The sequence below is a fragment of the Chelonoidis abingdonii genome, chromosome 15 (genome assembly GCF_003597395.2).
Source record: "Chelonoidis abingdonii isolate Lonesome George chromosome 15, CheloAbing_2.0, whole genome shotgun sequence".
NCBI lineage: Eukaryota > Metazoa > Chordata > Testudines > Testudinidae > Chelonoidis > Chelonoidis abingdonii.
Window position 1 is genome coordinate 21,485,017 of NC_133783.1, and position 22,322 is coordinate 21,507,338.

A 22,322-nucleotide genomic window follows, 5' to 3' on the forward strand; every position below is an offset into this window, starting at 1 on the left:
AATCAGAGTACTTAGCATCTTTCAGGATCAAGGCCCAAACTGGGATCTGCAGGAGTAGGCTTGCCACTGTACATGCATGAAAGAGAAAGCATGGGAGCCTATATTGCTATAAATATTTAAACCGTATTTTCAATATGTTCATTAGGTGAGAATTTTATTATACAAATTATATTTTAAATGTTGAAAATATTGCCATGTTTTAAAAATACAAAAAAATATGTTTTTTCTATAGGCATGTAATAGTGGTATTCAGAAGAATCACAATCTCACATATACAACATACTCACAGGGCAACAGTAAACAAAGAGTATTGGTTGCGTCTCTGAATAAATAATGTGTAACAGATTACTTTTCAGAACAAGTAAGCAGTTATTACAACACATTATTTTTCACTTCAAAGTAACTTTAAAAAAGGTTTACAGTATGTGCTTGAAATATGCATCTCTTCCCAAGGCTATAAAACAGAATTATTGCATTAATCTTTTTCATCTGTTAAAAAAAGCTGAAATAAAGCTAAAATAAAAAAATTAGTACTGCCATCTGCTGGGATGTCTTAAAACTCCTCTCCAAAAATACTTACACTTGTTTTCAATAATAGATTAAGAATTCTATATTTTTCTAACTATATTTACATACGTATTTGGGCACACATCAAGGACTTTTGTCTATATTAGTAATAAAATATTGGTAGAGTATTAAATTACATTTGCAGAACAAAGCATTTAACCCATATATAATATTAACAATTATAGCAGAAATGTTAGAAAGCAAAAAGCCTAACATCCGGTACTACTTCGATTGACACAGAAGCTAGTTTTAAAATGTTAGCATGTACCTGAATTTGCATAATTAGAAAATGTAATTTAGGACAATTTTAGGAAGTAGAGGAACTCTTGTTTTAGTTACAGCCATCCAACAGCTTTTGAGATAGATTTTATCCTAAGGTATGAGATTACATGCAACTGCTACCAAAGTGAGTCTAGAAAACTAGCATTTGAACATTAGTATTTTGGGGTAGGAAAGGAGTGACTAGGGTGGGGTTGTGTGTTCGTTTTAAACACTTTTTCTCCCAAGCAATGACTATATTTTTCCAAAAATGATATATGATTATCTTAGAAACTGAATATCATTACTAATTATTGACAAAGAGGAGAACATTTTTACATTTCTTATACTAGTTGCACTGACAATACTTATCTGCTGCCACGTTTTAAGTACATCAATATATTGTATAACAGCCTACAAATAATATTTTATAAGTGTTTCATACTGCATTCTGACATCACACATGGAATTAAATAAACAAATTATTTACGTTAAAAATAAGCTATTCAAGATGTTACAATACAGCTTTGTATGACAGAGTATCTTTACTATGAACTATATTCTAAAAGCTTCATTGTGTCAAAGAAAACAGCTACTGAGATTAATAGAGGAAGAGAAATTAAAAGGTATTCTGCAGGTACACGTTGCATTTCAAATAATCATACATTCACAGATAACCATTAACTTCAAACTCCCCTTGAAAGCATACAAAGCCAAAACAAATTATCATTAACATAATAAAACAGAATTACTCTTTTACCGTGGATAGTTCATCACATCCTAGCAAGATGTAATAATCTTCCGTATCATCCAGATTGCAGTTCAAAATTGTATCCATTTGGACTAGTCAGACAGCTTTTTTCCCCAACAGCTGATGCGCACCTAGAAGAAAGTATAAACTGTCAATAGAAAGCTTATAGGATTGTCTAAATGTAGCCCAGGGAAAACTGCTTTTTGCAGTCTGGTTTAGGGCTCCCTACAGCGCTTTTTAATACACTGAAATGTAATCCGAGATTCCTGAATTCTGTTTGTCATTGGTTCTTTACAAGAGCACTGTAACATTGCACAAGCCTAGTGTCTGCAATGCTCTCTGGGATTTGTAGTTTTCAAGGTAATTTAAGTATTATTCAACTGTATGATCTGCCTCTTCAGACTGAAAAGCATTCAGGATACCAAATAAAATCTCACTATCATTTTAGGCCCGGATCATGCTATGACTTATGCATAGGCTTAATTTTATGCAGTAGTCGTCCTACTGATTTCAGTGAGACTATGTACATGCTTAAGTGTTTTGCTGGACTGGGCCCTAAACTAATAAAACAGATTTTTCTTCTATAAATTGTAATTTTTGCCTCAATTTTAGGAAGGGAAAAACATGCACCAAGTATGGAAGAGCACAGCAATTACTTTAAATTATGATCACAGGATTGCTAACTTTCTCAGAACGAAATCTGAGACCCCATGAAGTCATTAAGAGTTTTGCCACTGACTTCAGTAGAGCCAGGATTTCATCTTGATCTTTCTAGGAGCACACAGGCTAGGAAAATTAATTAATTACCACCACATTCACTGTTTTAGGGTTTTTTGTGTCAATTCTGTATTCCATAATGTTAAGACTATTTGAGGACAATATAAAGTACTCACTCTTTGATTATGGTGACTGTTTGGACTTTCTGATTTCTCAAGAGTAATTAAGAGATTCTTGGTGGAGATCTTTAAACCTCTAATTGAGAATCCCTTGCAAGTTGTGTTTCTTGGGAATTACACGCATATACTTTTCTTTTAACCCATTTTACTGTCAAGTGTTGTTAAATTCTTCAGGTTTAAAATATGATTAAAGATTAAGGCCTCCATCTGACAAAGACTCAAATGTGTGCCCAGCTTTATACATGTAATAAGGCCCATTGATTTCATATGTAAAATTAAGCATGTCATAGAATAGCAGGGTTGGAAGGGACCTCAGGAGGTCATTTAGTCCAACCTCTGCTCAAAGCAGGACCAACCCCAACTAGGTCATCCAACCTGGGCTTTAAAAACCTCTAAAGACAGAGATTCCACCACCTCCCTAGGTAACCCATTCCACTTCTTTACCACCCTCCTAGTGAAATAGTTTTTCCTAACAGCCAACCTAGACCTCCCCCACTGCAACCTGAGATCATTGCTCCTTGTTCTGTCATCTGCCACCACTGAGAACAGCCTAGCTCCCAGGAGCAACGCCAGGGTTTTAGGTGCCCTAGGCGGGGATCCTTCTGCGTTCCTGGTCGTTGGCTGCAATTCTGCGGGGGGGGGGGGGCCTCCACGCTCCTGGTCTTCGGGCACTTCGGCGGCGGGTCCGGAGCGAGTGAAGGACCTGCCGCAGAATTAACGATGACGACCCAGAGCACGGAAGGACCCCCCACCACCGAATTGCCCGCCAAAATGTCACCCCACCAAATCCTGGCGCCCTAGGCAACTGCTAGCTCCGGCCCTGCTAGCTCCATTCTCTTGGACCCCCCTTCAGGTAGCTGAAGGCTGCTATCAAATCCCCTTCAGTCTTCTTTTCTGCAGACTAAATAAGCCCAGTTCCTCAGCCTCTCCTCATAAATCATGTGTCCCGAACACCCTAATCATTTTCGTTGCCCTCCACTGGACTCTCTATATGTGCATGAGTCTTTGCAGGATTAGATGAACTAAGCAACTCATTTTTCTTTTCTTTTCTTTTTTTTGGTTTCATTTATCGCTTTTTCTGTAAGAAGTTTGTAGCGCCAAGATGTTATAGCATTAAATATTGCTGATAGCTTTTAAAACACACAATTTCAGTGAAATAAATTAATGTAGTCAATATTTTATGTACTTTGTTTTTGCATATGGTTACTTAGTAGGCTTAGCAGCCCATGCTAGAAATGTAATATAAATGTTTAGTTAGAGGATGGCAAAGGATCCTGTAGGGGACTACGGAAGACTGTGTCACGGCCTAGCTAGGGGTGTCTCCGCTTTCGCGGCCTGTGAAGAGCCCCTGCTTGCTAAGGTGCCGGTCATTGTAGGACACAGCATGCCAGTTATAACTTGCTTTAACTGGTTGAAACAGTTTGTATGGCCTTAGGCCAAAGGGCGGACATAGCCTGTGGGAAGTCCCTTTTGCATATGTAGTTGCTTTTGTATTGTGTAGATAGCTGTATGCTCCCGGTCCGCCTTTGGACGCCGACCCCCAGGCCGAGCTGAGCTTCGGTGCTGGGTTCCCCGCCTAAGTGACAGCAACGCCCAGGGTCCCCGTTGCGGATGTGTCACTTTACCTTCATTAAAGCCAAATAACTCACTGTGTGTGTGGGCCTCGTCCTTGCAGAGCACTCAGGCACGTAACAGATCCAGAGGCAGATTTAGTGTTGTTTATGAAACCTTAACTATGATTTCTGCCCTTGCAAATGGTACTTTATAACTACAGAAGTAAAACTGTCATACTATAAATTAACAGATGGTCTTCCACAACCATAACTTACTAACGGTGGTTAGTTTCCTTAGTTTTTTATTATATTTTCAGAAAGTTTATTAGGATAGGGAATTGTAGATACGGTAGAGAGAGAAGGAAATATTAATTCAATTACAAGACAACATTAATTTCATGAATCAGTACTGAAAACATTTTAGTGTGTTAAAATCACAAATATAGCTCCTCGGGAGAAGTCTGAAAACTCTATCTGCTTTGTTGGGTTTTTTTTGTTTTTTTAAATAGTTGGAAGAAATCAACAAAGTTCTGAAAAATTGCTACCCAGTTCCCAACTGAAGAATGTAGATCAGGGGTTCTCAACCTTTTTATTTCTGAGGCCCCTCAACATGCTATAAAACTTCCACTCCCCATCTGTGCCACAACAACTGTTTTTCTGAATATAAAAACCAGGGCTGGCATTAAAGGGTAGCAAGCAGGGCAATTGCCCAGAGCCCCATGCCACTGTAGGCCCTGCAGAGCTAAGCTGCTCAGGCTTCAGCTTCAGGCCTGAGTGGCGGGGCTCAGGGAGGTGGAGCTTTGACTTTCTGTCCTGGCCCAAGTGAGTCTAATGCTGGCCCTGCTTGGTGGACCCCCTGAAACTTGCTCACAGCCCACCAGGGGCCTCAGACCCCTGCTTGAGAACTGTTGATGTAGAGAACCAAACAATAAGAATAAAGAAAAGGCTCTCGGTGAAAATCTTTATTAAATTTTTAAATATGGAATACTGCACTGTAAACCGGTCTGGCTGGGGCTCGTCCCCCTCAGGCGCGGCGGGGAGCCAGGGCGCCTCCTTACACACAGCAGCCCGCGTCTACGCCTGGTCCTTGGGCAGGGCGGGCGGCAAATGGTTCAGGCTCAGCTCTGGCACTCAGGGGCTGAGCAAACACAGTCTATGGCCCAAGCCCTTGGTCAGGGTGGGGCAGCAAATAGTTCAGGCTCAGCTCAGGGGCTGAGCAAACACAATACAGTACAAGCAGTGCGTCTATACAGAAGGCCACCTCAGGCCACGGAGACGGGGAATCTGCCACCCTTGGAGGGGTGGCAGGGGGGACGCAGGCCCTCCCACTCCACTGCGTCCCAGCCCGGGGCCCTAGCAGCAACAAGGGTTCGCTGCAGTCAGTGGGGAATCCAGGCCGCAACACACTGACATGGGTTCACAGTCCCCAAGAGCCAGACTGGGGTCTTGGCTATGTCATAGTTAGAATAGGTAAGGTAAGGGTTAAGTTTCTTTTTACCTGGAAGGGTAACCAAACACCTGACCAGAGGACCAATCAGAGAACTGGATTGTTTAAAGTCAGGGCAGGAATTGGATACTCGGGGTCTTTGTTGTTTTCTTGGCTATGAGTAAACACAGTTTCCTTCTATCTCCCTCTTATCTCAAAGTTTCTACTAAAGTCTGTAAGTACAAAGGAAAGCAAAGTTATTCGGCTATGAAGAGCTTTGTGTTGTATGTACAGATGTGGATTGCTGTGTCTTTTGCTTCCTCGGCGGTGAGGGACAAGCTTTCTTCCTAACTCCATCTTATCTCAAAGTTTCTCCTAAACATCTGTGAGTACAAAGGAAGGCAAAGTAATTCGCTATGATGAGCTTTGTGTTGTATTGACATGTATGTTGATTTGTTGGCTGGTTTAATCGGCTATCTTTTAAATCAGACTGTTTATTCATATTTCTTATAAGCAAGAGCCTGTATTGAGTTTCTTAATGCAAGATTATTGTTTTATATTTTCTTTCTTTTTTTTCTATAAAGTTTCTTTTTAACCTTGTGGAATTTCTTTTTCTAGTGAGGCAGAGCGGGGGGAAAAGCCCAAACTCTGGTGTCTCACCTTCCTGTTGTCCCAGGGCGGAAAGGTGCAGGAACAGGAGGGGGAACTCTTTGGTGAGCTTGACTAGGTGAATGCCTGCCTTGGGGAGCTAGATTGCCTCTCGGTTTGTATTCAAGGAGATGAAGTATAGCATTTGCACCGGCTAACCCAGAAAGGGGGGATGGCTGGGGAGGAGAGAGAGAGAGACCCAGGGGTCTGGTCTTGGGGTCCCCAAAAGAAGGGTTTGGGGACACCAGAGAGAGGAAAAGGGGGGCAGGCCCATAATTCCTGACCTGGTGGCAGCGAGATATCCAAGCTCTGGTGTGGCTTGGGGGGAGTTTCAGGTAAGCACCCAGGTCTTGGACGCCTAAGTCCAGATTGGGACAGGATGGCTATTACCACAGGGTACCCCCGGGCATTTCCATTCCCCCTCTCCCTGTACCTGGCCTCCACTTTGGCTCTGTTCGGGGGTCCAGGACCATGTCGTTCCTGCTGCGTACGGGAGGGAGGAACTCCTGACGGTCCTCTGGATAGCAGCCGCCAGGCAGGTCAAGCTAGGGGTCCTCGGATACCGGGCATTGAGGAGTCCAGCCAGCGCTCCTCCGGATACGAGCGCAGACAGGGTATAGGTCAAGCTGGGGGTCCTCCGGATACCAGGCACGAGGCAGGTCCGGCCAGCGCTCCTCCGGATAGTGAGCGCAGGGCAGGTCAAGCTGGGGGTCCTCCGGATACCGGGCACGAGGCAAGTCCGGCCAGCGCTCCTCCGGATAGCGAGCGCAGGGCAGGTCAAGCTGGGGGTCCTCTGGATACCAGGCATGAGACAGGTTGGGCCCAGCAGGAGCTTGGGCCTCAGCATCCATCCTCTTCGGCGGCCGGGCCACAACTGAGCTCTGGGGTCGGGCTTTTATACTTCCAGTCCCGCCCCTTGACTTCCGGGGGGCGGGGACAGGCAGTGTTGGCTCCACCCATGGAGGTGCCTGCTCTGGCTCGTCCCCCCTCCTTACATGCACACATTAGTAATTATTTAAGACTAAACTGTGCCATCTGTGAGGGGCAATGCATAGGTGTAGTAGCTCCCGAGAACCATCTTGCCTCAAAAAAGGCACCTTCTCTCTCAAGTTTCTACTGTAAAGAGTAATTTACAACATCTCTTTGTTAACCTGTAGCATACTTCCCACCATCATACCAACCCACAACATTTTCAAATTAATTTAAAGGAGAGTTGTGGTAGTACTCAATTTCCTAACAAAGTCTAGAGAGAGGCTGATTAAGGGCTGCAGAGAGCCATGTAAGTTGGAAAGGCTATAGATTTGGCCCCCATGTCTGACCCTCCTCCTCCAATCTCAGGCACTCCCTCCCCCTTTGGCGTGATCATCCCACTGGCCCATAAGCCCCTACACCCATGGTCCCCAACTTTTTCATCTGGCGGGAGCCAGAAAAGGACCATGGCGGCAGTCAAGCATCTGCCAAAATTCAGCGGCATTTCAGTGGTGACGCCTCTCAATGACGCCACTTGTCGGTGGCAAGCAGCATCATCCAGAGGCGTCGCCGCCGAAATGCCACCAAATTTCAGCAGATGCTCGACTGCTGGACAGGACGCGGACGCATTTAGATGCTATGGCACCCGCGGGCACCGCGTTGGGGACCCCTGCCCTATACCCATCCTCTTCAAATCTGAGTGATGTTGCAACTAGGTGCACAGGGTCACAGTGCCATTCAGATTTGGCTTGGCCAAACATACATAATAGCTTTATGCTGGAGATAACATTTTGAAGATGGGAGTTTTGGGTTGTAAACAGCAATCTTCCTGACATAATGAGAGACTTGATCAATATGCCCATCCTGTGACCAGTCAGTTCCAACGGCCAACACACTGGGGTCAGGAGACAGCTATGGGTCTACCTACTCCTGCCTGACTCACTTCTACCTTAGCAGTGTATGGGGATGGGGGGAGAATCCTTATTCTCACCCTCTCCCCTGTAAGGCTACATTAGAGATAGGTATAATCTACCCCTTTAGGATAGTTCAGCATAACATATTAACACATATACATATAGGCCAGGGATGACCAAACTATGGCCCACAAGCCGTTATAAGCCAGCCTGTGAGCCACACCTTCGCTCCTGCGCTCCGGCATTCCGGTCCCACTCCAGCTGGGGTGCTGGGTCGGGGCTGGACCATACGGCTTGGCCCCACTCCAGCGCTCCAGTTGGGATGCTGGGTCGGAGGCTGCACCACACAGCTCCCAGAAGCCACGGCATGACCTTGCTCCAACTCCTACATGCTCCAATGGGAGCTGCAGGGGCAGTGCCTGCAGACAGGGTGCCATTCAGAGCCACCTGGCCAGGCCTCTGTGTAGGAGCCGGAGTGGGGGACATGACACTGCTTCCAGGAGACGCTTGAGGTAAGCGCCGCTTGGACCCTGCACCCCCTGAACATTTCCCCATGCCCCAACCCCCTGCCCCAACCCTAATCCCCCTCCCACTCTCCAAACCCCTCGATCCCAGCCTGGAGAACCCTCCTGCACCCCAAACCTCTCATCTCCAGTCCCACCCCAGAGCCCGCACCCCCAGCCGGAACCTGTACCCCTTCCCACACTCCTGCCCCAGCCTGATCTCCCTCCCACCCTCTGAACCCCTCAGTCCCAGCCCAGAGCACCCTCCTACACCTCAAACTCCTCATCCCCAGCTCCACCTCAGAGCCCACACACTCTCACGCACCCCAATCCCAATTTTGTGAGCATTCATGGCCCCCCATACAATTTCTATTCCCCGATGTGACCCTGGGGCGAAAAAGTTTGCCCACTCCTGAAATAGGGGGAAAATTCTGCCACTCTTACTCAGGATAAGTAATATCCTACTCAACAAGTAGTCCCAGACTTCAATAGGGCTATTCCTGGAGTACATAAGTAAAGATGGCAGACTCTGTCCCAGGGGTAATAAATACAAAGGATATGAAAGAGAAAAATATTGTTAAGATGTACACACTGTTATCTGAAAGTGAAACAACACAGACTAGGAAATGGCAAGATCTAAATTAAGTTTTGCCAAAAGGTTACCTACAAATCTGTTTACATGATTTACACTGATTTACACTCTTTATACTTCTAAGTAAGTGTACATAGTAAGCACAGATGACGAAATCTCATATTTGTAATTCTGTACTCGCCAATTATAAACAGAATATTATCTCCAATACTGTTTACACAGTATTACTTATACGTGAATTAACAGGGTCCAATTCTGGTTCCAGTGAATGCAATGGAAGTTTTGCCATCATTTGGCCCTTCATGCACAAACAGGAAAATCTAGTATGTTTAATTCTGTACTTTGTAGTTTCCAAATAGTTTATTTCCATTCATTTACCAAATAAGACTGGTGCACTGAGCTTGGGAAATACTGAACTCAGTGGCTATTTTTCTTAAAGAATGATCAGAGGAGGAGGAGTGGAATCCTAACTATGAATATATTTAAAACAAAAATAACCACAAAAAAAGAAATGAAAAAACAAACCAAAAAAAACCAACAAAGCACAAGGAGTGTGATATGAAAGAATTTTTAATTTCATGCACTGTACTTGCTAGCTTTAATTTTGTATTGAGTTTATTTAAATATTTTCTCTGTGTTTTGGTTGTCTTCCTATGGACCGGTAGAGAACTTCCAGTAACTGTATGAAGTTTGATCATTTTCACTGAATTCAGATAGAAGTGTTGTGTTTACAAAATACAGCCCTGATTCAGAAAAGGACATCTATTCAGGATAGTATTTAAGCACATGCTTCGAGGTAGTGATGTCCTGAAGAGGGATAGATTTCAGTACATTTTTTCCTGAATTAGAACCAATGACTTCTGTAGGTTACACATACAAACTGTGACCTAAATTTGGATTTAGAAACCTAACTTTTTGCACCCGTTTTTTTTTAAAATGTAGCCTTAGAACCTAAGTGTCCTTGAATATGCCAGACACTTTTTCCACTTGAACACTAACATCTTGTCTTACACACAAATATGCTCCAAAATAACTGATCTAGTTTTAATTCTTTTAAAATATACTAGGCCTGTATAGCTATTTCACCTTTTATTATTTCAACTAAATTAAAATATGACTCTAAAACAAAACAGTATTCTCTTAATCCAAAATAAGAGTGTCCACACACAAGCATGCAGCAAAATAAAAAGCTATGAATTAAAATAGATTTAGTTATTTCAGTACATGTAACAAGTCCTTAGTCAAGGGAATGTAAAATTTTGGAAAGGAGACATTTCTCAGTTTTCTGAAAAATGACAGGGAAAAAAAAATCTTTAGAGCATCAGAAACACTTTTTATTTCTAAGACAACTCAAACGACTAACTGGAATTTTACACACAAAAAGGTCACTTTTCAGACTAAGAAGGAACAGGAGAAATTTTGGCTTCAAGTTTACTTTTTAAAAACTGCTCTTTAACAACACCTGAAAACAAAAGGACAGATTCTAAGTGCCCAACCCAAGAGTTGTAATTGTCTTATTTAATAAAATGTAATGTTTAAGTTGACATAGATATTCTGTTAATAGCTTATGATATTAGGTAGTAATATATGTGTATGCGTGTGTACACATTTTAAACAAACTCTATTTCTGTTTACAATCACAAAGATTATTGTACCAACCTTCATCACCCAGATTTAGCTGTTTACATGAAGACTACTGCGGGCCAATACCAGAATGGAGGGAGCCAGGGTACTGAAAATATGCCATCCTGCGTTTTTAAAAATTCAGAGTTAATTTTTCAAAAGTAACACTGTTTGCATTGTATCAGTCTTCAGCTCAGCTCAGAAACAGCTAAACAAATTGGAAGATGATGTCAAGCCATTGATTTGGTCACCATTTGCTGACTCCTCTGTACAGGTTTTGTTTTTACATAGATTCTTATTTGTATTTTCCTCCTGAAAATGTTAAATACTTTAATTTCAGAATATATATAATACTACATTTTTAAGTAACAAATCAACAGCAGTAGAGATTTCTTCTAGGTGCCCTTCCCAGTGGTATCTCTCTTGTGCCAAAGCACTGTGCAACAATTAAAGATAGCATTGATTGTGTGTTAAATTACAATAGTCTCACAGCCGCTGTTCTATCTAAACTCCAGTTGTCCAAATTTTATAAGTGTGCCCCAAACCCAAAATTTTGTTTTTCCAAAATTCTGATTATCTGAATTTCAGATATTCTGAACACAGGGCACCTGTCTACAGAAATATATAAACAAAAATACACATGCACAATGCAATTTAAATCTGTGCTGCATGCTTACCCTTACCTTCCAGTTCTATGAGATAGGTATATCTCCATATTATAAATGAAGAGGCTTTCACCTGTAGAGACAAGAACAAAGTTAACATAGACACAATATCATGTATATAACATGCACACAAATATACAGTGTAAAGTATGTTATAATTTAATTTATAAATATTTTCATTGCAGAAGAACATAGAGATTCCGGTAAGGGATCGGGTCTCGAGTATGCTAGGTCTGTACGCACATCTTGAAAAAAAAAGTCCTGATCCAAAAAGCCTTCAAATTAAGGCTCTGACTCAGAGAAGTGTTTTTATTCAGGAAGGGTACTTAAGCACAGGCTTAACTTGAACACATGCTTAAAGTCCCACTGTAGTGAAGCTAACCGTAAGTGTAACATATGTGCTTTCCTGTGTCTATTACAGCTATCCCCCTGCTAGCATTCTTTTTTCCCTTCTCCTTTCTGTTTGTCCTGTGTGACCGCCCCTCCTGGCCATTGTGCTAACTAAAGTCATAGCCCTATTCATAGGGATGGCTTGTACAGACTAACTGGAGCCACTGCCCTGCCTAGGAGGGGGCTTCTTGCTTCTTAATGTTTTAGCTCCTTTGTTTCCGACCCTTGTTTCAACCCCGGTCTCGGTGTGGGGGGACGCTGCCCCAGAAATGCAAGACCTGAGTGGCAAGCTAGTTAAGCATATGAGTCATACCTGTGGCTCAGACATGCCCAAGGCTATGCTTATGCTTTACCTGCAGTTTTCCCTGCCTCCTCTCCTCCCCTGTATCAAGGAGAGCCAATCAAAAGTTACTGGCTGGAAACTTAGCCGAGTTTGCCTTTAAACCAGACATTTTCTGATCAGACCCGGGGAGAATTGTCCTTGCTTTTGCCACCTGGTCTGATCAGCTAGTGGTCTTTGGGGGGCCTCTTCCCGCTCTCATTTGTTTTTGAGCGTACCCCGTTTTTTAAACTCCCCTCCATGAACAACGAATTTGTGCCTGGAGATCTCCTGATTACTGAACAGCGATCGAGTCCTCTCTCCATCCTCCGATGCTACTGCTGTTCCTGTCTTCTATGTTGCTGCTGTCCTGGGGATTGGTAGAGTCTCTCTCTTGCAGGTCCCCCTGTCTAGCTGCTGGCCTTGTTTCCCCAGCAGACGACCAAGCTACTCCTTGGTCTGTATCTATAATCTGTTTCTTGCTCCGCAGCTCCTTTGCTGCTAAAAATAAGCCTGTGCTGCTGCTGGGCTGTGCCTTCCTGGACTGTATCTGGGCTGCAGCTTGCAGCCCCACCCCAGGCCCACTATGCTGCTAAGGTGCCCCCATCAGGTTCTTATGTCTAGATAAGTTGTAGCATTTCATTTTGCTAGCTGTGTTTAAGCTCCCCTAGATCAGAGATTGTTTGTATTGTGCTTGAGCTAAGTTAGATTTAAAAAACTTGTTGCGCATCTGTAGTTCTGTTACTTGCTCATTTGTGCATAGTCTGTGGTTAAGTTAGATCACCTATAGAGATTTTGCTCTGTTTCTGTGTATTGTAAGTTAGGGTTAAATGGGCATCACACGAGTTGCTCCTTGTTCTGTCATCTGCTCTCCCCTACCAGTTTAGTTAGATCTAGATAGATGTTTGCTGTGATCTGTATAATTGTGGTTACTATCCGCTGCCCCAAACCTCACTTGTATTACTGAGTTCTAGCATAAAACCCCATTGGTTACCTTTTTCTCTCTAACACACCTGCACTCACATTTTACATTTACACCTCTTTACTATTGTGAACCTTTTACCCATAACTGTTTAGTTGGCTATATTGCTGCTGTGGACACCTTTACATAGCGAATTGTTAGCTACCTGTTACTATTTATATTTCAGTGTTAATTGGTTACCAACTGTATTAAGTACCCACTGTATTGTACCCCTATAAAAGCCTACCTTACTATCTTTACTAAAAGAAGACCCTTCTGCCCAATTTGTCTACCTTAACAAACCCCATACCCCTCACTATTGAATTTTCCCTGTTTTTGCATTTTCTTAATAAAGTTTATTTTACACCCCACTAGCGCAGTAGTTGTCCCCCAAGATCCCCTACCTGCTGGCAGGGTCATCCTGAATCAAAAAGCACATGCTAAAGTACTGTCCTGAATTGGTGCTAAGCAAGATGGAAAAATGATTTTGCTACTGACAATACAATGGTAGCTCACAACCTAGTACCAGGAGTGATCCTCCTGTGTACAGCTTTCAAAAAAAACCCAAAAAAACCCCATCAGATCATGAAAACGCAAAACACCAGCTTCTGTAACCAATGTAAGGTAGCAACCAAGTACTGCACGTATTTTTGCGTAATGATAGGAATCAGCGTAAAGTGGCACATATCACCAGAGCAAATCCTACTCTTACAAAATAAATTATGAGCTCTTCAGTGCATGATGTCTTCATTGTTAAGTTCTGCTCTGAAAAATTCACACAGAAAACTGCAGGAAACTCAGGTTATATATCCTATTGATGCAGGTCTGAGACATCAGATATTTGAAGATCTAATATTTGAGACCACTAAGCATCTCCTCATGCAGAAACAAAGATCCACTAATATTCTAAGTAACTTCTCTCATTTTCTTCTTCTATCAGCTTCCCTCTCTCTCTTACATCAGAAAATGTCAATTAGTAATACCACCTCCAAGATTAGGCTGCATTATGCTAGGCACCATACCAACATAGTAAGAAACCTTTCCTGCCCTGAGGAACTCAATCTAAATAGACAAGGCAGACAAAAGGTGGCCAGGGAGACGAACAGAGAGGTGAAATAGTTTGCCCAAGGTCACAGAGCAGGTTGGTGGCAAAGCTAGGAATAGAATCCAGGTATCTAGAGCCCCAGTCCAGTGTCCTAGCTTCTGGCCTACAATTATTAGCATCAGAATCTTACTGGGACCCAACAGGTGGATAATGCAGTATGAACAACTTAAGATCATGAACATAGACATTCTGGTTGCTAACTTGCCCTTGTTAGAAAAAGTGGGCTTGTAAAACTAGTAAAAAGCAAACAAGAAGTAGATGTAAAAATGTCATTTCCCTGTTGTTCCCCATAGACTGCTTTGAATTCAGATAGAAGCATTTTGCACAGAATCTAGTAAGTAAGATAAAGGAAGTAGATTTAGTTAGGACAGTACTGCTGTTTAATAACATTCATGTCCCTAGGTGATATGGGAGTAAAATTGAAGTAAATCTGTTGTCTATGTTGCTGTCCGCATTTATGATTTGTATTACCACAGCGTCTAGCACCCCTAGTCAAGGACCAAGTACCTTTTGTGCTAGGCAGTGTACAAACTGTTCCTGGGGCAATTCTGCGTAAAAAAAATTAAAATTCTGTACACAATATTTTCAAATTCTGCAAAATTCTGCATATTTTATTTGTTAACATAACACAATATAATCAACCAGTTTAAATTAGTTTGATGATTTATTTCAAAATACCTGTTAGCAAGCATGCCTGTAACAATACAAACAACAAAAAAGATTCAGAAAATGTTTTTTGACAAACAGGCATATTACTAGGCATATTAATACAGAACTCTGAGTAATAATTCATTTAAACTACAATACAGAACCATATTTCCGCACCCTTCAAAACCAGTGCAAAGGCTGGGGGAAGGTCAGGAGTAACGGAGCAGCTGAAGGAGAGAGAAATAATTGCTGGGAAGGAGCCTGGGTGTGAACTTGGAGGGTTGCTGAGTATGGGGGTGGAGTGTGGAACAGGTTTTGGGTGGGGGCGGAGAGGGATTGTTAGGGAGCTTCCCCCACGCAGACCCTGGCTGATCCCTAGCCTCTTCCATTCAGTCAGGCACATGTGTCCCTCCACCCCCACTCAGACACCTATTCCCCCCATCCCCATGTGTCCTTGCACCCCCTGTCCATATGTGTCTCTCCACCTCCACTCAGACACCCACTCTCGCCATACTCATGTGGCCTTGCACCCCGCCCCTTATGTGTCTCTATGCCCCCACTCAGCCACCCCCCGTCCCTGTGTGGCCCTGCATCTCCCTCTCCCTTGTGGCCTTGTACCTCCAGTCCCATTCAGCCCCTGCCTCAGTCTGTCCTCCTCCACTAGCCCTTACGAGGCGCTGTCTGACGCTCCCTCCTGTAGCCCATAACCCCTGTCTCCTGACCTAGCCCAACAGGCACTGTGAAGAAGGCAGGCTCTTTCTCTTTCCTAGCAGGCTGGGAGCAGCTGAAGTGTTCTATCACCACAGCGCTCTCTGGTGGGCAAAAGGTGGAACTGCAGAAGGTATTTTCTGCTGGGCGCTGATACTGTGTTCTAGCGCCACAGCACACTCTGGTGGACAAAAGGCAGAACTGAATAACTTTTCAGCAGCAGCTTTTTTCTGCACAAAAATTAAAAACGTGCAGCTCGTTAATTATGTTCACATGCAGAATTCCCCCAGGAGTAACAAACACAGAACAAAAGTATTGTTCCTCCCCCAAAGACCATAGGATCTACGTACAGAACAAGAGACAGATGGATATAGAAAGACTGCCAGGGGAAATAAGAAACATTGATCAGCATCACAGGCCATGTTCTCCAGATGTGACACTACATACTCAGTTCAAGGTGTGTATTTAGGACGCTTTGTACAGAGAAGGGCATAAAATCTAAACTACTAAAAGGATTATATTAGGCACTAGGCTTAATCCTAATCTCACTTGAGTTAGTGGAAAAACTCCCATTGACTTCAATGGAATTTGGATGAGGCACTAACTGGCCTATTTTATGGGAGAAGTTGTAAATATATCAAATGCTAAACATGAAGCTTAGGTTCTTATGCTAAAAGTAGATACTGAAAGAAATTGGAAACATTTGTCCACGTTCTTTAGCAAACTCTATCAAACCCTTAATAAAATAATTGAGTGTACATCTCCACAAACATTGGCGAGTGCCAGGAAATATTTCCCCATTGGACAATTCTACACTACACATAGGACAAAGAACAAAGGTGTTCTACAAAAGCTTTTTTTAAAAATCCACAGAACTGCAGTGTAGAATCTAGTATGCAGGCCCAACTGAGAGACACTCCTTTCTAAGGTAAAATGGTCTCATTATCTGCTGTATTGGACAAACTGACTAAACTGAAATAAAATTAGTTTATATGAACTATGAAAATGCAGCCCACAATATGTGCATATAAAATAAATCATAAAACTTTTAAGATACTACAAAACCAGAAAAGCAAATAGCTGACACACTAAGAAAGAATCAGAGGGGTAGCCGTGTTAGTCTGGATCTGTGAAAGCAGCAGAGAATCCTGTGGCACCTTATAGACTAACAGAGGTTTTGGAGCGTGAGCTTTCGTGGGTGAATACCCACTTCGTCAGACGCAGGAAATCAAGGGGAGGTCTATAGCTAAGAACAACAAAGATAACGAGAGTTAGTAATGTCATGAAAGGGTGAGGCCCATCTAAGCAGTAGAATGTGTGAAAACAAGGAGAGAAACGTGCTTGTAAGGCAAGCAGATCACGTCTTTTAGTCCGAGTGATTGGTAAAATTGCAAATGACTGAAACCAGCATTTCTCTGCATATCTATCAGTTTTTTGCGCAGATGCACAAAGGTTGCTATAGTGTGGCAGGGAGTGAATGGTGACTCGCTCACGTTTTTATATGCATTGCCTATACTGATGGTCATTATCCTTTCCGTGAGGACGTCATTGGAAGAAGAAGCATCCTGATTGTTTAACTCACATACATCTCCTTTAGTGACAAAGCAAACTCTTCAGCAATAGCAAGGAAAGAAGAGAATTAGGCTAGGATTTATGGCCACATTAGAATGTAATATGAGGAAAAACACATTGGAACCAGTTAAGGGATACAGATGTTTAACTGAGAGTATCAAAAAGTTAAGGGAAAGCATGAAGACTAAAGCTTGTAAAACTGAAATAAATCGACCCACTAGTGGTGCCACACCCACACAGTGTATTAAAGACGACCAACCATGTGGTGGTGAGACAACGAAAGAATATCATCCAACAGTCGCTTGCGCTCGGTGAAGTGGATTACCTACTAAGGAAATCCTTCCACTAACATAGAACGTTCAGCATATAGCTAAGTTCCGACACATAAATAGAATGCCAAAGTAACAATAGAATGTTGGTTACATGGATATGGCATTCAATTGCCTAGCATTGTAACATTAATGTGGCAGTGTGATTTGAAACAAAGTCCTCAAATCTGGTCACGTCTGCAAGATATGTGAGACACTTAGCGTGCATAAAAAAAATACTGAGTGATTCTCACCTAAAGAACAAGAACTCCAGTTGCACCTTAAAGACAACAGATTATGGGCATAGACTTCGTGGCAAAAACCTCACTTACTCAAGATGCTGAGAAAGACGTTAGAACAAAGAAGGCGACTGGGTCAAATCACAGGTCGCTAGCAGTATCCTGTACGAAGTGCAATCAGGGTGTCCACGAGGAATGAACCTACAGGTAAGATCAAGGTGAATCTTCTCCGCTTCATCACAACCCCGACAAACAGAGCGGGGACACATGCCTTACATTCTGTAAAGTTTAATGGACGTAACTCCATAATTATCAGGTTTCTTAATCGTATAGTTCTACTTACACAACTCCTCAGGCAAGGAGTTCCACAAGTTGATGTAGCTGTGTGAATAATCTTCTGTTTTAAACTGCGCCCGTATTTCATGTGCCTAAGCCTCCGATTAAGGGACAAGAAAGACTAGTGCCTTACCTTCTCACATACTCAACCCCTTAGCTCCTCTTTCCAGCTGAAAAATCAGCTGGTAATCTCTCCTCATAGGGTTACTGCCAACCCTAATCATTTAGTTGCCTTCTGAACCTTTAAATAATAAGTTATCTTTTGAGATAACCCATTATGCAACAAAGATGCATACATGGATTATAAAGGAATAGATATTCAGTTATCTCTATCCCCGTTAATGATTTAAATGTTGCTTTTTGACTGCCCGCAACTGCGCACTGCTTCAGAAACTCCCGCTGAAACAAGATCTTGCTGAGAGTTGTAGCAAAGTAGCCCCATATATGTACAAATAGAGAGTTATGTTCTGCAATGCATTACTTACTTTATACACATTAATTCATGCATTTGTTGCCCAACACTAGTTGTGAGTTTGAAGTCCTCCATCATCTGCTTGATCTTAACTATCTTGAGCAGTTTAGTATCATCTGCAAACTTTGCCACCTCACTATTTACCCCTTTCTCCAGATCATTTGTTCTCTGTCTTTTAACCAGTTCTCAATCCATGAAAGGATCTTTCCTCTTATCCCATGACAACTTAATTTTCATAAGGGCTTTGTGAGGGACCATGTCAAATGCCTTCTGGAAATCTAAGTACACTATGTCCACTGGATCCCCCTTGTCCACATGTTTGTTGACCTCTTCAAAGAACTCTAATAGATTAGAAAGACATGATCTCCATTTACAGACACCATGTTGACTTTTGCCCAACAATTTATGTTCTTCTATGTGTCTGACAATTTTATTCTTTATGATTGTTTCAACTAATTTGCCGGGTACTGATGTTAAGACTTTCTGGTTTGTAATTGCCAGAATCACCTCTAGAGACCTTTTTAAATATTGGCGTTACATTAGCTATCTTCCAGTCATTGCGAACAGAAGATGATTTAAAGGACAGGTTACAAAACACAGTTAGTAGTTCCGCATTTTCACATCTGAGTTCTTTCAGAATTCTTAGGTGAATGCCATCTGGTCCTGGTGACTTGTTACTGTTAAGTTTATCAATTAATTTCAAAACTCCCTCTAGTGACACTTCAGTCTGTGAAATTCCTCAGATTTGTCACCTACAAAAGCCGGCTTAGGTTTGGGAATCTCCCTAACATCCTCAGCCAAAAAGACTGAAGCAAAGAATTAATTTAGTTTCTCTCCAATGACCTTATTGTCTTTAAGTGCTCCTTTTATATCTCGATTGTCAAGGGGCCCCACTGGTCGTTAAGCAGGCTTCTTGCTTCTGATGTATTTAAAAAAGCTTGAAAACATGAGGCTCAAAAGCCACAAGGCAAATTAAAAATGAGTACATTTGGGCTTTTTTAAAGTATCATTTTTAAGCCACTAAAGATTTTTGAATACTTGTGGTTAGCAATAATGTTTAATATCTCCATTTGTCTCCTCCCATCTACAACCTGGCTGCTCAGATATGAGTGATTTCCTTTTTCTCCTACTTTGATGGGATTAAAAAAACAGGAAACCCAGTGATTTTAGGCTTGTCTACATAAACTGGTACCAGTTTAATTCAAGGTGTGCTTTTAATCTGATTTAGTTAAAGCTGTGCAAGTTTGCACGTGCATACATACAATCTATTTAATTGTAACTTATTTGAGGTTTAGTTTAAATCCTGAAAAACAGAGAATAAGTTAAACAGAAATACTCAGCTTAACTAAGTATCTAAAATATAAACTTCCATTGACTTAACTAAATTAGTTTGAACACGCACCATTAGTTAAACTGGTATCGCCCTCACCTGAGCTGAGGTCTTTGGATTGCTCCCTGTCCTTCCAAGTCACATAACCCAGCCCCTCTTACCTACCATATGTGTGACCCTTTCGTCTTTCCATGTAACTTCTACCCATATATCCAGCTACTGCCCTATCCATGCCCTTACTGCACGTCCTCCTTCCCCAAGCCCCGCACCCTTCACGAAACCACAACACCTTAGCTGCTCACCCCTGCACTAGCCTCACCTCTCCCCTCCCTGCGTGCGCTCCCCTTACATAACAGCTTGCACGGGCAAGGGGCGAAGCTTGTGCCTGCCTACGAGACAGGTCACGTGAGCGGGAGAACCTGGGAGGGCATCGACTAGGTGCGCTAGGCCCAAGTACAGGGTCACGTGACGGCGACATTCCCTCCCCCCCCTCCCGCGTCCCTTCCCCTCACGTGACCCTGTTTGTTGTTGCTGCGGCCTCCGCGGGGAAGGTGTCCGCGTGGGCGGTGGCGAGGTCACGTGCAGGGTTTAAATCGCTCCCTGGAGGGAGGGGGTCGGGAAAAGGGGCTGTGTAACCGAGGCGCCGTACTGGGGGAGGCGGCGGTTGCTGCTCCAAGATGGCGGACGAGGAGACTCTGTTCCTCCAACCGCATAGCGGCCGCCGCGCTGCGGCTGCCGAGCCCCTTCCTAAACGCCAGCGCCTGGACTCGGACGACAGCGGCGGGCGGGGCTCGGGGAAGGGCCCAGGCCCAGAACGAGGGGTTGGGACGGCGCCCACCACAAGCTCCGGGACTAGGGCGGCGGCGGCGGTGGTGGTGAGGCTGCAGGGGGAGGGAGCGGCGGACTGGAGTGGCGGGGAGAACGGGGCCGGGCTGCAGGGCCTGCCCCGCGAGGAGCCGCCTCCGCAGCAGCGGGAGGGGGCGGAGACGGCGCCCAGTGGAGACGCGGTGGAGACAGCCATTGGCTACAGACGGTCGCAGTGTTCACACAGGGCGGCAGAGGCGGCTGCCGCGCGTCCCGGTGAGGATCGGCCCCCTTCCTGCCCCCTCCCGCCGCCTGGGGCAGTGATGCCCCCGTTGCGCACGGCCAGAGCACAGCACAGGCAGGCCTTCCCCAACACTGACAGCTCGGAGGGGGAGAGGCGGCTACGCTACGAGCTTCCCCCCTTTTGTGTGACACTAGTCACCGATATCCGCCCCCCACCGAACCCACCTGGGGGGACGAGTAACCTGCCCAAACCATCTGCTACGCCCACTCCGGTTTGGGGATCATAATTCGCTTTCTTCCCCCGGCCTGGACAGGCACAATTCATCTCCTGCCTCTCCTAGTCTCCAAGTGTAATACAGCCTGGGCTTGGTGAGAAGCAAATTAATTCCCCAACTCGGCACTGAATCATCTGCTACACACAGGTGTTGAGTGGCGGAAAGCTGAAGCGTCATGCACTCGCTCGTGTTTGAGGGTACAGAGAGGAGCCAGCCGCATAGCATCCTATCCTCTTGCATCGCTTATTCAGTTGTGTAATTGCTACCAAACAGCGGTACCTTATTAATCAGCTAAGTTCTTTCTGACTAACCGTTCTACATCTTTTTAGAATTATGCTCAATAGGCTCTTGCCCAGTTTCACCTCTTTGCACATATGTTTGCCAAATGCCCTTTGAGTGTGCTCATTGTTACACACTGATCCCCCAGATGCTGCTATTGTGTTTGCATGGACGTTTTGCACATGCTTTTTACATGATTAAGTGTGCGCCGAGCATGTATATTATTACACAAACATTTTCTGCTCATCCACTTAGGCTTGCGGGTGTATAAGAGTGGTGTATTTGGCCTCTGGTTTGTAGGGACACTTTACTCTGTGTGGGGATTGTGACATTATCTTTTTTCAACTTCTATAATTTTTATGTTCTGTACAATAAACAAAACTCAACAGACATACAAATTACTGCACTGCTTGTGGAACTGTTACACAATATAGATCAAACTTGCTAGTAATTTTCTACATTAATATAGCATTACTATAGTAATTTCAATACTTAATGCTAGATAATTTTGCATGTATTGTGTATAGTATGCATCCATTATTCTCGATTTACCAATTTCAGTTTAACCTCTTAATTTCACATCATTTTCTCTGCTTTATTTCCTGAATTTATACAAGGAGATTGATTTAAGTCTTGTTGTAAACAAACTTCTTAGCAGCACCATCTTTAGTTATTAAAAGTGAAAGTTTTAAAAATTCAGTTTTCTTGTCACTATTTGTGTTTTGTTTCCTTTTTGGATTTGATTTACTTTCAATAACTTGTTTCTTGAAAATAAATTTCATATAAAATATTCTTCATTGAGCATGTGTCAGGCCAGCTCCTTCTGTAATTGGCCCCAGTGCTGAGAGCTATGGATGAGAATCCATGATTCAATAGGCATACATACCTTTCTGGAAACTCCACTGCTTGAGTAATCCTCTGACTATGCAAGGGGTGGCATAGTTAAACAGTTGTTTAAACTGTCAGTC

General features: G+C 43.3%; 2 protein-coding genes across 8 annotated transcripts in view; one reads left to right on the forward strand and one right to left on the reverse strand.

The window, feature by feature from the left end:
• Positions 1-22,322, reverse strand: part of DNAJC12 (DnaJ heat shock protein family (Hsp40) member C12) — an 82,182-nt gene that overhangs the window by 19,017 nt on the left and 40,843 nt on the right. Inside the window, exons 1-3 of one of the 6 annotated variants that reach the window (XM_032795280.2) lie at positions 20,103-20,230; positions 11,384-11,438; positions 1,586-1,707 (exon numbers count right to left, since the gene is read on the reverse strand). In XM_032795280.2, coding sequence (XP_032651171.1) covers positions 1,586-1,663 — 78 coding nt within the window. In that variant the 5' untranslated portion in view covers positions 1,664-1,707; positions 11,384-11,438; positions 20,103-20,230. Of the gene's footprint in view, positions 1-1,585; positions 1,708-11,377; positions 11,439-19,918; positions 20,024-20,055; positions 20,231-22,322 lie in introns of those variants that run through there. The other 5 variants (XM_032795278.2, XM_032795277.2, XM_032795281.2 and 2 more) reach the window with 5 other exon arrangements.
• The window catches only part of SIRT1 (sirtuin 1), a 30,718-nt gene continuing 28,785 nt past the window's right edge, over positions 20,390-22,322 (forward strand). The window contains exon 1 of one of the 2 annotated variants that reach the window (XM_032795274.2): positions 20,390-20,833. In XM_032795274.2, the coding sequence (XP_032651165.1) occupies positions 20,431-20,833 (403 nt within the window). In that variant the 5' untranslated portion in view covers positions 20,390-20,430. Of the gene's footprint in view, positions 20,834-20,907; positions 21,170-22,322 lie in introns of those variants that run through there. The other variant, XM_032795276.2, reaches the window with a different exon arrangement.